The sequence below is a fragment of the Mandrillus leucophaeus genome, unplaced genomic scaffold (genome assembly GCF_000951045.1).
Source record: "Mandrillus leucophaeus isolate KB7577 unplaced genomic scaffold, Mleu.le_1.0 Scaffold916, whole genome shotgun sequence".
NCBI classification, from domain to species: domain Eukaryota; kingdom Metazoa; phylum Chordata; class Mammalia; order Primates; family Cercopithecidae; genus Mandrillus; species Mandrillus leucophaeus.
The window spans coordinates 1224115-1240518 of record NW_012109986.1 but is presented as its reverse complement, the minus strand read 5'-3'; the positions used below and the strand labels follow the sequence as shown (position 1 = coordinate 1240518).

General features: G+C 32.3%; 1 protein-coding gene across 1 annotated transcript in view; it reads right to left on the bottom strand.

Moving 5' to 3' along the window:
• The window catches only part of NBEA (neurobeachin), a gene marked incomplete at its 3' end in the record, with an annotated part of 753742 nt that overhangs the window by 384868 nt on the left and 352470 nt on the right, over positions 1–16404 (bottom strand). The window contains exon 35 of the mRNA XM_011969865.1: positions 7085–7146. Within this exon, the coding sequence (XP_011825255.1) occupies positions 7085–7146 (62 nt within the window). The remainder of the gene's footprint in view (positions 1–7084; positions 7147–16404) is intronic.

The window sequence follows — 16404 nt, the reverse complement described above, 5'->3', positions numbered from 1 at the left end:
ATATAAGAGCATCTAATTAAAACATATAAACCGGTTCCTATATTTACCATCCAGATTTATGCACTCAGATGCTAAGGGAATGATGGAGAGATTAGAACCTAATAATAATAATACAGAAAGGCTTCATGAAATAAAAGAGTTTGAAATAATTGGGAAGATATGAGGTACAGGAACAACCATATTGGTTTCATTAATACTTGGAATAAAATTTTATTGAGGTACATACACATAGAAATGAACACATGTAAAAAACAGAGAATGTTGAATAATGTCTATCATCTAGTTGGCAGTGCTACATTAGTATCAATTTCCTGGTCTTGATACTCTACTACAGTTATATGTAAGATGTTACTTTTGGAGGAAGCTGAGGGAAGGGTACATGGGACTCTGTGTACTATTTTTGCAACTTCCTGTGAGTCTCTAATTAAAAACAACGAAACCACAGAAAAAATGACCATGAGGAAATGTACAATGGAACAAAAAAAGAGGATACAGAAAACTACTTATTACGTGATAGCTCATAAAAATAAAGCATATTAAAATATGCGTAAGACAAAAATGAAGAAAATCTACCACCAGAAAAGGGAACATGAACTAGAGGGAAAACTGTGAAAAAAAAATATATATATATATAGTTTTCACTATTTTTCAAAATTGTTGTAATTTGTCTGAAAAACTTATACAATGTAGACACGGGAAAATAAAGATTAAAGAAAAATAAACCAAAATACTGGGAGAAAGGGAAATGTGAAATTTGAGGCACAGTATGGAAAGAAATTTTAGGTCAGGGAGGTGGACTTAGTGTCAGGGATCCAGGGATTCAGCATATTCTGCATTCCTTCTCTTCTGTCACATACATTAAACACTCTTAAAAATGATCCTGCAGGTGGCCTAGGCTTATTGATTTCTTTTTTCCCTCAATCTTACTAGAATTGTGAGAAATTAGACACGAGCAAAAAAAGACTGTCATTCTTTTCTATCATTTCTTTCTTTTTCGTATGTGTGTGTGTGTTTTTTTAGACTGAGTCTCGCTCTGTCACCTAGGCTGGAGTGCAGTGGTGCAAACTCGGCTCACTGTAACCTCCACCTCCCGGGTTCAAGAGATTCTCCTGCCTCAGCCTCCTGAGTAGCTGGGACTACAGGTGCCCACAGCACGCCTGGCTAATTTTTGTATTTTTAGTAGGGACAGGTTTCACTATGTTGGCCAGGCTGGTCCGGAACTCCTAACCTTGTGATCCACCTGCCTTGGCCTCCCAAAGTGCTAGGATTACAGGCCTGAGCCACCACGCCCAGCCTTAGTTTATCATTTCTAACAGGTGAGGTTAGAACTTTTTGTTTATGCATAAACTTTTATCTCTCTAATTTGAAGTGGATATGTGCTAAGTTGTTATATATAAGTGTTAAATGATGTGTGAGTATTGTATGTATTGCAGGTAGCTTAGAAAAAATATTTTATAACATAAAAGAGACTGAAAATGTCTTATACCTGCTAATGTCTCTAAGAGTTTTAAAAAAGAATCGAACAATAAAATCCTCACAGAATTAATCAAAAGTAATTTGAATTATATGCTCTTTAAATCTATGATTAAATTTTCATCCAGGAATGCTATAAGTAATTAAGCATATAACAGAGAGAGAGTCTGTCTTCCTGTTGCAATGTGTTTGGTACTGATTCTCCCCAAGATATATTAAATACAATTTTCCAATTATTTTCTATTGATACTCCTTTTCCTTTAAAATGTCTACATTTTCAGTGTATAATTTTCTCCATATTCTCTAATAATTTTAAATCTTTATCGTTATTTGAGTTGATTATAATCTTTATGCCTCACCGTATTTTCACCTTCCTGTTTAACTTTTATTTATACTTTAGGACATATTACAAACTTTTATGGCAATAAAAATTATACAATATAGCCACTCCAAAAACATTAAATGCCCAAATTTGCCCCCTTTAACTTGGAAATGACATTATACCACAGATGAGAGGTGGGGTCACCCACCATCTAGACAGCAAGGTAGGGATTTCTTAGATATTAGAAAATGAAAAAGTGGCTCTTGTAAAACAGAATCTGTAGTCAATGATCATGAACTATCCAATACTGTTTAAAAGTTAGACATTTCTTACTAGCCTTAATTCTATACTATTAACACACTACAATATTTTATATTAAAAATACTCTTGAGGAAGGTATTGTATTACACACTGCCTAGGTAAACAAATAAATATTATATATTGCCTGGCCACTTAATTTCTACTGTTGTTTTTTAAATTTTCCAATTTTTTAAAAAATTGTTTTTGCTATCCCTCTACCTTAATCACATATGGCTACTTAATTTCTGATGTGTTGTAAATGAGGCTGGTAACTGGCTTGAGCAGGTAACACAAGCTTGTCCAAGCTGTGGCCAATGGGCTGCATGTGGCCCAGGACAGCTTTGAATGCGGCCCAACACAAATTCGTAAACTTTTTTAAAACAGTATAAGACTTTTTTTTTTTTTTTTTTTTTTTTAGTTCATCAGCTGTCATTAGTGTTAGTGTATGTTATGTGTGGCCCAAGATGATTCGTCTTCCAATGTGGCCCAAGGAAGCCAAAAGATTAGACACTGCTGAATGTCTAATCCCAATCTGAAGAGGAATGAGAGACTCATTCCTCTCCAGACCTCAGGTTTCTGAAGAAACAGGGCTCAGGCTGTTTCTTCAGCCCACTTCTCCTTCTCCGCTTATGCTGAATAGAATACCTTGCACCTTCAGGGCTCATTTTTAGTTCACCTCAATAAACCTTTCCATGACAATCTTATTGTTGGTACACAGGACTCATTTACTGAACCACACAAAGGTAATTGCTCATTTATATTCAATTTTAAGTATCAGGTCATAATTTTTTATCGTTCTTAACTGAATTCAAATTCAGCTTCAAAACTGGCAAGTTTCATCGATAATACTAAACGTGAGAAATGGAACAATGTGTAAGTCTTTAGTAACCATCAAAATGCTTAAAAAATGTAGTCACTAAATAACTACAAAATTAAATGTGACATAACTTCATCATGATAGTTAGAATTTCATGATATTTCTAAAGACAATGGGGAAAAAACATCTACTCCATCCCTGGTTTTCTTGTATTTGAAATCTTACTACATACACCAAAAATCCTTTCACTATTGAGTACTTACAATGAATATTTTTTAATAGGCCTCTATGTTCTCTTATCTATGTCTTTGAACCTCAGTCTCAGGTTTATAGCATTTAGCAGAAGAAAAGTGTATTTTTTCTTGTGTACTATTTGACTCAACTATATCAAACTGGAGAAAAAATGAAAAACGCAAATGTTCAAAGGCCAAATCAAAAAAAAAAAAAAAAAGATTGTTCTTTAGTTGTGGTTCTTTTATAAGTGCTGTCTTTAGAAGCCCTGGGTTAATGCTTTGATCATATCAGTGAAGTCACTAAAATTCTTTTTATTTAAGTATATGAGGTATTTAGAAAAAAGTAAATTCAAACAAACCACAAAATAATTCATTTTGCAGGCCTATTACTTTATATTACTTATACATCTTTAGGTTTTCAGCGAGAGTAGAAATGACTTACTAAGCATGCATTTGCTTAATCATTGCCTCCAGTCAGAAAGCGCTTAAATACTAAGAATTTTTTAAATATACAGTTTCTCAATTTATAAAATATTTTCTATTGGCAGATAAGGCACAGAAAAATGCAAGTGACATCTGCTAAGCTTTACTTACAAAAACTTAAAGAAATGCTATGGGATAACATCAGTCCATTTTTCCTGCAGTATATCTTATGGAGACTTCCTTAAAAAATCTGGAAGTAATTAGGAACTATTATAGTACCTAAAGAAGTTTACTTGAAAACTAAATCTGCTATTCATCAAGGAGCACAATATGGTAAAAATAATGTAATAAACAAATAAGTACACATAGAGAATAAGCACCTCAACCATATCTAATTATAAAACTTTTTTTTAAAAGCTATGATAAAAGATAGTATCAGACCTCTGATATACTGAAGAATCTGTAAAAGACATTGTACTCCCTAATTAAGCTCTGATTTGATACTAAGTTTTTTACTTTAGTTCATTTCACTTCAAAATGATATGAAACCAATTTTTAAAATGCTACTAACATCAACTTTAATACAAAAGAAAAGTGAAGAAGAATAAATATATTTGTATCACAAAATCTATATCAGAAAAAAATCCAGAATACAGTAAAAAATGTTTTGGGTATTTGTGGAATGATAAATATATCATAATGATAATATTAACAGCTTCTTCTTAAGACTTAAATACATTTTCCACAAAGATGTAAAATTACACTGGGGGGTAGACTGGATATACATCCCTTGGAGTTTAAAAGTTTGCCCATATGAACTGAATTATCCTTGACAAGTACCTTCAGACACTTGTAATATGATCTCATGTAAATTTAGACCATATTTTGGGCACAAACTATTAGCAATAGTAAGTTTATTCAGGAGCTCAGATAAGAAAGAAAAGCTAATATCCTTAATAATATGTAGTTGCTAACAGGAAATTTCCAAAATGAAAATGAGAAGCATAAAAACAAAATCCATCTAATGTGTTGTAGCAAAGAAAAACAAAATCCTATAAAAAACCCAACATTGCATTTTCTTTTCCCTTTTTAATACTTAGCTGCCTGGTCTCTCAAAAAATTTTTATCTTTCAATGGCTTATCTAAATTGGAAAAAGAAAAGCATATTTTATACAAATAAATACATTAAAAATTCCATTTGCAGAATTCTAACTTATTCTAACCAGCATTAAATTACAATATGAATAAGATCTTAGTTTGATTTCTCACTGTGGAAAAAATATATACATAGTATATCAAGATAGTAACTTAAAGCTATTCATTCAGATTTTCAACTATTTTTATTAGTATTAATACTGCTCATGATAATAACATGGAGCTATCAAGACTTACAAAAGGCTGTCTGTAGAGTAAAACAAAAAGTACTCAGAACTCTGCAGCTTTCAAGATTCATCAGGATTACCTACTGCCTTGGCACAAAGATGGCCTACAGAACTATACTAATTCTACAGGGACTGTACTTCATTCTGTAAGAGATGCATTAAGGGCTGTAGAAGAACTGCTTTGGAGAGAGCTATGCCAAGCAGTCTCCACAGCATCATTAACTGTATTTATTTCTCTTTTCAGAGGTATGCTACTGCTATGTTGCCCTGTTAATGGATGAAAATAGGATGTAAATCATCTTGCATTTAAGTAGTATAGAAAAATGGCACATCATTTTAAGAAACTTTGAAGACATGTTTACAACTAAAGACATGATTTTAAACATACATGGAGCAATTAATGATCTACAAAGATAGTTCTAGAAGCTTAATTTCACAGTAAAATGGTAAACTTATCTTCCCGAATAGGAATAAAGGAGGATTATTTGTTTCATTAAAAATATTTAGTGGAAAGCATTATTTCAGTTAAACAGAAAATAACAAAAACAATTGGGAGCTATTTTAAAGAATAAGCATTTACTTAAATGAGGTGCATTTAATCAATTAAATACTTGAAATATTTATAAAACTGAATTATTTTAAAAATTCAACTTAAAAATCAAATCAAGAGGCATGTTTACAATATTGCTTTGCTGCAACACTGAAAGAAAGTGCACTGCATAGAGAGCTTAAATTTCTCACTCTTCCTTTCAATCAATATCTGAGGCAAAGTTTCATCTCTAGGGCCCTTAATGGCAGGAATTCCTGGAGCCAGCAAATGAGTAATGTTAAACCTATGATTAGATGATGAGGCCATCAAAGACACTAGATCTTAATGCTACATTCCTCTTTATTTCTCTGAACAGCAGTGAAACACAGGGCTATAGAAGAAGGAATTCTAAGCTATTTTTCCATTAAAGCATTTTACAGAACTGTGCATTATTATGAATCGAAAAGATCCAGATAGTCTCTCGAACTCAGGACTTCAACAGTAGGTGACAACATTTTCAAATGCCCTGCAGATGAGCTCCTCACAGGGATGCTGCTTTCTTTAACCTCTTCCTTATCAATATTGTTCCTGGCTATAATGAGGAACATGGGCCTAACAATTTTCCTAGGAATATATTCTTGAAGAAAGTAAACCTGAAAACTGAAAATCAATTGGTAAGTTTTTCGTTTGTTTTGTTTAGTTTTGCTGATGTTTTAGAGGATCACTCGAATTCATATTGTTGTTTATTTGCGAGTTAGCTACAGCTTTAAGCAAACCTCAGGCCAGTAATTAGGAAGAGCTTAGATATATGTTTCTTTCTACTGGGGAAACTATGAATAAAGGTAATAACTGCTTATTACAAACATACACAAGCTCTTATTTCATTCTGACATTACGGAATATTTAACACTAATATGATAATCAGGATAATCAGGACTACTAGGAGACCTGACAGAGCTGGTGAGAAGAAAGACCAATAGGTTTCTATTTAAGTAATCAGAAAATATATTTACATTTATTTTTGGTTTCTCTGTAATTGTTAAGAAGAAACAATACCCAACAATTACCATTTATCTTTGATTCTGATTATTAAAGATAAACAGCTCAAGCAGATTTTTAGAATTTATACTGACATATACAAATTACACTTAAAAAAAGAGAAAGCAGCAAGGTCTTAAGCTATATCATACACTTTGGCATGCAATTAAAAAACTTACTTTTCATTATCTCAAATATAATAGAGAAGAAGAAAGAAACAATGTAATTAATAATACATTTAAAAATTATAAATTATGATGTTTATATATGCATTATATATGTATTTTATATACATATATATGATAGGAAACAATGGAAGAATTGAAAGGGTAGGAGAATAATACTGCTAAAAAGAGTAGAAGAAGGGAGAGGGAGAATAAGTCAATATTTACATGGTAAGATAATCTATATACTAATGTAACTCAATGTAAATTATTTTCTCCATCTATGGGATAATAGATGGAAATCTTAAAATTATATAAACATACACTTACATGCACGTACTTTTTACTATTAGTCACAAAAGTCCTCATATATTAATGTAATTGAGTGAATGAGATTTTGTACCTGAGAACAAAGCAGCATAACAAGCTCAACCACAGATGTGCTGGACTTCATACAAACAAGGCCTACAACAAAGAAAGGTTAAAACAAAATGAAATTACAATGGTAGAAATTACCATTCTGAGTTAATTCATTATATAATTTTAATGTATAAAAAAGCTTTCTTTTAAATAGAATTCCTAGGGTAAACTGAATGAAAATATTCACCTAACATACATTTTTAACAATAATTTAAAACTATTCAGATACACAAGATGATGTGAAAATACTTGACAACTGACTTCATACTTTGGTTGTTTATTTGGTTGAGGCATTTCTTACATTTAAACAAAATGGGGAAGGTTAGTAAAATCGATGAGCTATGTATAGCTGCTATTACTCCAACGACATTTATTACATGGTTGTTTCCTTGGAGCAAAGAACAATAATCATTGAAGTTCTGCCTAAATTTTGTTCCAAAAGACAAAATTAATTTACAAACAGGTAATTTCCACAGCTTATCAGTTATTAAATAATTTTAAAAATAATAAAAAAGAATGTATGATTAACACATCAATCAATGCTTATAAAATATTGCACTGTTATACTTCCAATCTCCCCAAATAGATAGCAGAAGAAAAAAAAATGGCTGTAATAATGTCTATGTAATAATGGCTACTACTCATTGATCACTTACTATGTGCTGGGCAATATTTAACACATTGGCACAGTGCCTTATGTGCATGGTCTCATTTAATTATCATTATACTCTGTGACACAGCATTATTATTCCCATTCTACAGGTTAAGAACGTATTCTTCCTATAAACAGTTTAAACATTAATTCTTATTATATGTATTGATGAAAAGTTATCAAGATTTTTTCCAATTAAAAGTATGACTGCTGTATAACAATGGATATGATAAGAAAGCAGATCTTAATTGGTAGTTTTTTGAAGTGCCAACATAGAGAATGAGGTAATCAAGTATTAATAAAGCTGCTGAGAGTAAGTTAATTATGATGTTTGGTAATTTAAAAATATTTTCTAAAGTTTTTCACTGCTTTTAAAATTAAAGTAACTTAATAAATATATTTTTTTCCTCTTTCAAAAATAACTTCGATGTAACAAGAACATTCATAGTTTTTAGAAATGCTATCATTTTTCTTCCTTTGATGATAAATGTAATTAGTAAAAGCATCATACAGTAAGAAAGGCCGTGGTCTTAACATTATTTGTTGCTAAATGGAAAGTCGAAGTGAAACCAGTTATTGTTTCTTAAGGTGATTTCAATAAACAGTCTCAAATGCCTTCTAGACACGACCATGTATATTTACTGTAGGTAGTGGATAGACACCCTTTTGTGCCCGTTTTGCTAACGACCCTATCTCCTCATTGTACCGACCGACAGAACAAGCTATAAAAACATACTAGTGTTCCATCTCATCAGATCTTTGGGCAGACAGTTAACTAATGAAATAAGAGGCAGATGTGAGAAGCTCATTTAAGAGACAATTGGTGTAATCGATCAGCAATTCTCATGCTCAAGTTCTAGGGAGTCAGAAAGATTAATGGGACATGTATCACCTGTTGGCTACTCAAAGATTTGAATTCTGACAAAGAGAAAACAAGTAAAAGGCCAAATGATCATAATTAAACTCATGTAAATTTAGACAATAAGGCTTTGATATAAAGAATTATTCACATATATTCTGTGTATGAGTTTTTAAATATGTAACAAATTGAAGTAAAATTAGGAAAAACATAAAATTGCATTCATTTCTCAGAAGTCAATTTTTTAAATGAACTTTTAAAAAACTACTATGTAACAAGAACATTTATAGTTTTTACAAATACCATCATTCCATCATAAGAAAAATATAAACAAATGCTTCATTAATGCTTTGTTCAAAAGGAATGACAAAAAATTGATACAATAGCAAAATTGCAATTTGCAAACAGTGCTCTCAGTATTTTGTAAAAGGCCATTGTGATTTCAAGTCCATAGAACCTCACACCTTTACTCATGTGTTTTGTCTAATTAGTTTTGGACAGAAGGAACAAATGGATTTTCCCAAAAGCAAAAGAAAAACTAAATGTGACAATGAGAACACAAGCAGAGGCAAATTTGAAAGATCTATCTATCTTCAAAAATTACATAATCACTTTGGTTGGGAGTATTACTAAAAAAAAAAGAGGTAAACTCAATGTTTTACTAAAGATAATGAAAATACAACCACTGAATGATGCTATAAGTAACTCTTAAGCTGTATATGAATAAGACAAACATTTTACAAGTGTATGTCTCAAAAAGTTTGACTGTATCCTTTTTGTATGTCACAAAAAATTCATAATCAAATTAATTCATTTGATATCTCCACTTATGAGCAAAATATAGTGTTAGTACTAAGGAGTTTACAGTAATAAATAAGTTATTATTTATACCTTCCCAAGTGCCCATATTTTAATTCAAATTAAGATTATATAAAATTTATATAGAGCTTTAGAATTTACAGATAACTTACATATATGCTATCTCATTTGAATCTCTTAATAACTGTTTAAACTAGTTATAACTACTTCATTTGATACATAAAAATTGAAGAGATTTGGTGGCTAGCCAAAGGTGTGTCATTCAGTAACTGGTGGAATTAGGACCCAAATTCAAGTCATCCAACTCAAAGCCCATTCTGTTTGCTGCAGAGCTACATAAATAGTTTGACATTAATAATATGGCAATATATGCTTATGAGACTGGTCATAATGGCCAATTCAAAGTTGAATGATTTTGACAGTTTTCCTGGTCAAAGTAACTTATTGTGGTCAGACATGGGAACAAAAAGCAATAGCGTAAGCGAAAAGCACACACGAAGCAGAGAACAAAGAGAAAATCTGAAAAAAACTTGTATAGCTTGGGGGATGGATGAACAGACTATAAGAGTGTTTAAAAGTGTACTGAAGGGCTAGGGTAAAAATCAAAGATAGATTAAGATTGAAAGAAAGAAAATTATACGGTTTTGAAAGACAAAAGGAAAAATTTAAAGCAAGTTATAAAATGGGAGAAATGATACTAAGGACTATTTATAGCATTCCTATTCTATCATGACAATCTGTGCCTTGTTAAGTAAGAAGTAGCCCCCAAAGGAGCTGTACATATGTGCCTCCCCAGCAAAAATACAGTTAGGAGTATGGGCAAAGTAATAGAATATTTTCGCCAGAAAATATGTATGTTTGCTGGAATAAATATTCTAACCAGAATTACTGATTCAGTACTGCAAACCATATAGCTTACCAGTATAAAATGAACACCTGGAATGTAGACAATAAATGTGTGAGGGCTTAAGAGGAAAGAGGCTTGTATATTTGGGAGATACTTTAACAGTAAGGAAACCATCCATTAAGAACTTTTGAATATATTATGAACTACATTGTTGAAAGATGAAGTCAGCTCACTGAGTGGCTAAGATACAAGTACTTGAGAAGATTAATTAGCTGGACAAACTTGAGGTGGTCCAGATCCAGGCAGTAAATAAAACTGATATAGCTGAGTAAACCATTATCCAAAAAAACTGGCAGTTCTTTTGGGTTCATACTGACTAGGGATAGGAAGTCAATTTCTACTTTCAGAATGACACTCCCTCCCCACTAAAAAAACAAGATAAAACAAAACAAAACAAAAAACTGCCACAAATGATAAACCAGATAAGAAATCTCCAAAATGAGTATAAAGTTAGAAGCTTGGCCTTTGGGACAAAGCTATCTTTATTTAATACAAACACTACTAAAAGGTATAATGATATTATTTTAATAAAGAACTGTCGGACTCTTTTTACATCTGTTGAATTGAATATCAAGTTAAAAGAGCCCTAAAGTTTTAAAATACTGTTGAAAAATTCCATCTCTAGCAGAATGTTCCTCATGGTGGGAGATGAAGAATATCACATGTTCTAGGGACAAGAAATAATGCTCTTATATGGAACTCATCTTTTAAATGTTAAAGTTTTCTTGAAGTAAGGATCCAAGAGAGGAGACTCTGACAGACATCTATGATTGCTTTGAATATATAATCAATAAATATTAATTGAATCAATAAACCTATAAATCATTATCAACTGTAGATAAAAATTACATTTTGAGCAATAATAAGAACATCATTTTTTAGAATAAGATCTGAATTCATTCAAAAAACATTTACCAAGCGTATTTCTAATGTGCCTGACACCATAGTAGGTACTAAGTGGGATGTGGAGCAGATAATGTGAGCAAATAATCATGATAGGGAATCTTAAGGGGTTTATAGAGAATGCAGTGTGAGAAGCACAGGAAGGGTATTAAGCAACTGTGTCTAGGAGAAGAAGTTATGGGGAATGTGACATTTAAGTTGGATAATGCTGAGCCTATCTAAGCAAAAACTGGAAATAAGGGAAGGTCATTCCAGGTGACAGAGAAATGTTTGAGGCATAAAGAAGCATGCAATAGTCAGCAAAATGGAGTTGGAATGTTATGTCGTAGGGTGTGAAGGATGAAAGGAAGTGACTGGAAATGAAGACAGAGAGGTAGGCAGGAAGTAGAGCCATACACGGCATACTATCCTGTCATCACCAGGGAGAAACGACAGGATTTTAAGCAGGGCGCACACAGAATTAGCTCTATTTTGGAAAGACCACTTTTTGTCAGCAGTACAGGAAGAAACCAGTAACTAAAAAGTTTAGTTACACGACTGAAAGCTTGAGCTCAAGATGGTGGCAATGCAAGTAGAGACAGACTTGAAAGGCATTCTGTAATGAGACAAACTATTTTAGACAACTATTTTAACAACCATTTGGGGCACGGTAAAGGAACCATCAGAGTGTGATGATGATACCTTTAACTGAGATAAGGAAAGCAAATAAAGAAGCAAATTTGCAGAAGGAAAAGTGATGAGTTTCATTCTAGACAATATTTCTCCTCACAATAAAAGATACCAATTTATTTTCCATCAAACAGATATGACTATACTTACAATCTGAATTTTAAAAATCAAATATGCCCAGGACTAACTAGTTTTTAGTTAATCTTCTAATGATTTTTAATCTTTTTGTTTGTTTTGGAGGCAAAATCTTGCTGTGTCACTCGGGCTGGAGTACGGTGGCTAATTTTTGTAATTTTGGTGGAGACAGGGTTTTGTCATGTTGCCCAAGCTGATCTGAACTCCTGAGCTCAAGAAATCCACCCACTTGGGCCTTTCAAAGTGCTGGGATTACAGGTGTAAGCCACCAGGCCCAGCCTATTCTTAACTTTAAAAAATTCCCAAACTAGTAGAGCTGAATGGCACTGAAATACTTTGATTTCAGTAACAAATGTTGAGTAACTGTAGGTGTGGAAAGGAATTTTGCATGTCCACTGTGCTTCGTGTGCCTTAGTTTCAGTGGTGTGTTCTTCAAAATTCTGTTCTCTCCACTTCTCACGTGGTATGGTGAAAGATTCTAAGACGCAAGGTATTACCATAATGAGTGTCTTTTAGACTCCTGTTAATACTTAACACATCTCTATCTGCACAACAGTAATTTCTGATATTTTCTACTATTCTTTTACTTTTTTAACCTGAAACATGAAATTATCTTCCTATTCCCTCACTGTGATATGCTTCTCTCTGTGAAATTTACTTTCAATGTTACTATGTAAGTCACCTCAACTTACTAAGATTTAAACCTTAAAAAAGAGCAAAGCAAGCAGTTAGTGTGGCTTTCTAACTCAAAACCAAGAAAACAAACAAAAATCAACATGAAACATCCTTTGAAATAACAATAATGGCTTAAATTTTTATTATTGCTAAAACTAATATTAAGATGTATATAGGACGTATATAGGTAATACTAGTTACTATGTTAATTGAACATTTTAAGGTTTGCCTATGTGTTCTCTCAAGTATTTTATTTTAAAACTGTATTACAAATGGGACCAACTCTAACATTAACTTAAAACTATAATAAAATTCAGTTTTTTGACTAAAAAAGCTTAAATATAATTAAGCCAATACAGCTTACATTCATGTTCAGATTACAAATTTTAACAACAACAACAACAAACCCTGCAACATACTGTAGAGACAGTGAGAGTTCATGCATTCATTGAGCTTTACTTCACTAAAAACTAAGTTATCACAAACTTATGACAGTCTTACTGTCTTTCAAACAGGAACAAAACTTAGGTTTCTGGATATACCAGATATATTAGGTGGTGGCAAACTTTTTCTGTAAAGGACCTGATAGTAAATATTTTTGACTTTGGTGGCTATACGTTTCTGTCACCACCACTGAACTCTGGCATGTGGTACAAAGGTAGCCATAGACAATACATAAACAAATGAGTTTGGCTGTCTTCCAAGGAAACTATTTACTCATCCCAAGATGTGTGTGTACATGCATCTGTGTGGTGTGTGTACATGCATTTGTGTGGTGTGGGTGTGTGGGTGTGTGTGTGTGTCTGCGTACACATGTGCATGAGCTCGTATGTGTAAGAGAAAAGGAAAAGCAGAACACAAACATATACATACACACCCTTACACATCTAGAGATACTAAAAATCGCAGGGGCAATTATTTCAGCTGTACATCCATGATACTTTACAATTCTGAAACCCAAAAAGCTCTGAAAACTGAAAGCTTTCTTGTAAGATTATCACAAATTCAGTTATCAGCAAAATATCCCCTGAATAATGTGATGCTATTTAAAATTTGTTATTCCATTTATTGTGAAAATCCCTACGTGTTACTGTAGGCATGTTAATGTGTTTTATTAGGGAGCTCTCCCAGCCTTTCCTAAAGATGCTATGAAATATATGCATTTGCTGCCTTTCGTAGATCCAAAATATTTGAATTGCAAAATGCATCTGGCTTATCAAAAGTCAGAAATCAGTAGTATTGTGTTACATGAGCTATTTTGGAAGATTGACAAAGAAATTAATATTATTAATTTCACTTGCAATTTCAAAGTAATTTGATATTACACATTTCCCCACGGAAATTTCAGATGTTTGGAAGAACTAAAAATCAATTTCCATATGACAATGGTTGACTCACTGCTTTTAAATTGTAATCTCAGAATGTTTAGATTGCTCAGAAACAAAGTTTAATTGTAGTTACACAATACCCAAATAATCATTTTGACTGATTTGTTGAAATAAACTCTCTAAATTTTTTGTCATTGTGTTGATACAGCCTAGAAATCTTACTGTGAATATTTTTTTATAGTTTTGCTTCTGCTGAGAATTTTTTACATAATGCCAGAACTGAAGTTCATAACACTCACAGATAACTCTTCTACAAAATGACAGATTAAAATACAAAAAGGAATCTATAGTGATGGTTTCTATACAGATTTTAAACTAGTGATATGATTTTAATATGAGCCGAGGAGAATACTCTAATGGCATTATCAGCAATATCATTAACACCTATTATCTGTGAAACACTGCCCCGAGTTTACTCTTTTTTAATTTATGCTTTACAAATTTATTTTAGGAACAACAATTATATCACTGCTATACGCTTTGCACTATCTATAAGGATCTACAAGGAATCCAGAATGATACAGTCTTTGGTCTCAAGGAGATAAGAGACCAGTTACAGAGATAAGACATAGAAATGTAGATTTACGAAGAGTCTAAATAATATGGTACTGAAATAAGGATTACAATAAAGTACTATGCCTCCAAATAACATAAAACAATTATTTTTGAAATTGCATAAGATACTTTTACTCGCAGTAGTAACTCAAATTTCTACTACAGGAGGTGACTGACCTGAGTGTCTTGCCCTGTTCTTGACTTCCTAATACAATCACAACAGCAATGAGTATGAATGAAATAAGGGAAGTAAGAGACATTTCGCTATCATAAATCATTTGGATCTTGCAATTCTTTTTAGGTTAGAGAATCAATTGTTATTCCTGTATCACTCCTCTGCATCAACTTTCTTTATTTCTCTCTGAGCTCCCTGAAATTTCAAAAGCCTCAGTCAAATTCTAAAACTACTAACCTATGTCTGGTCCAAATTTTAACATTGCTCAAGAAAGACTCTGGTCCTAAATAATTACTAAGAATGATACATGTGTTTTAACCATGTACACATTTCAAGAAATATTAATAATCAAAAGAAGAGAAAATATACTATGTTAGTGATATGATTACCTTACACAAGTAAATAAATAAAAGTGGCTACAGTAAGGCTTCTATATTAAAAATAAAATAATTGGCTGGGTATGGTGGCTCACGCCTATAATCCCAGCACTTTGGGAGGCCGAGGTGGGCGGATCACGAGGTCAGGAGATCGAGACCATCCTGGCTAACATGGTGAAACCCCGTCCCTAGTAAAAAAAAAAAAAATTTGCCGGGCATGGTGGCAGGCCCCTGTAGTCCCAGCTACTCGGTGGGCTGAGGCAGGAGAATGGCGTGAACCCAGGAGGCGGAGCTTGCAGTGAGCCGAGATTGAGCTACTGCACTCCAGCCTGGGTGACAGAGCAAGACTCCGTCTCAAAATAAATAAATAAATAAAATATAAATCCTTTTAAGCATATATATATATACATGAACAATTTGTATACAGTTTCAAACTACCTAAATTCTGATATTAATTTATTTAAATTCTCAAATAAATATATTTAATAATTACAAGTTCACAAATTTAAATACATTTCAGGTAGCTTTTGTAGTTATACACACCTTTAAGATCTTTATTTTTGTATTGAAAAAGCACTGGTGTTTTTTCTTTCAAATACTTAATATATCATGTAAAATGGAAATGCTATGTATCACTCTTCTTTTCATAAAAAAGACATTCATGAAGTCAAAGAGAAAAAACATAATTGGTAAAAGGAAATTATTTGATAATTATTATAATTAAGGCATAAATCACCAAAAAAAAATGGTTTCAGTCTAAAGCAGGCTCAAGTAGAGGTCAGTCAGGTGAACCTCACTTAATTCCAAAAGTACATTAACTTTATACAATAATTATTGCCAAATTGTTGAAATACTCTGAAAAAACAAACAACTTCACAAAGTTCCTTATTTGTGCTCAAAGCAATAAATTCTCAAATGTGATCCAAGTCAAATTTTCTTACCAAATCCTCCATTTAAGAAAAAAGTTAGAGATGAGTAATCTATACAGTTTCATTCATTCATAGGAATGAAATAGGTTCTTAGAATTTCCTTCAATTTTACAACATTGAAGATATTTCCCAAAGTCACAGAAATTATTATAAGCATATGATTCAACCCAAGGAATAATTTATTGGGACAGTATGCCAAAGACTATATACATTGAATTAAGAAGATTATTTTGCCTAACTAGAAAATCCTGTATCCAAAT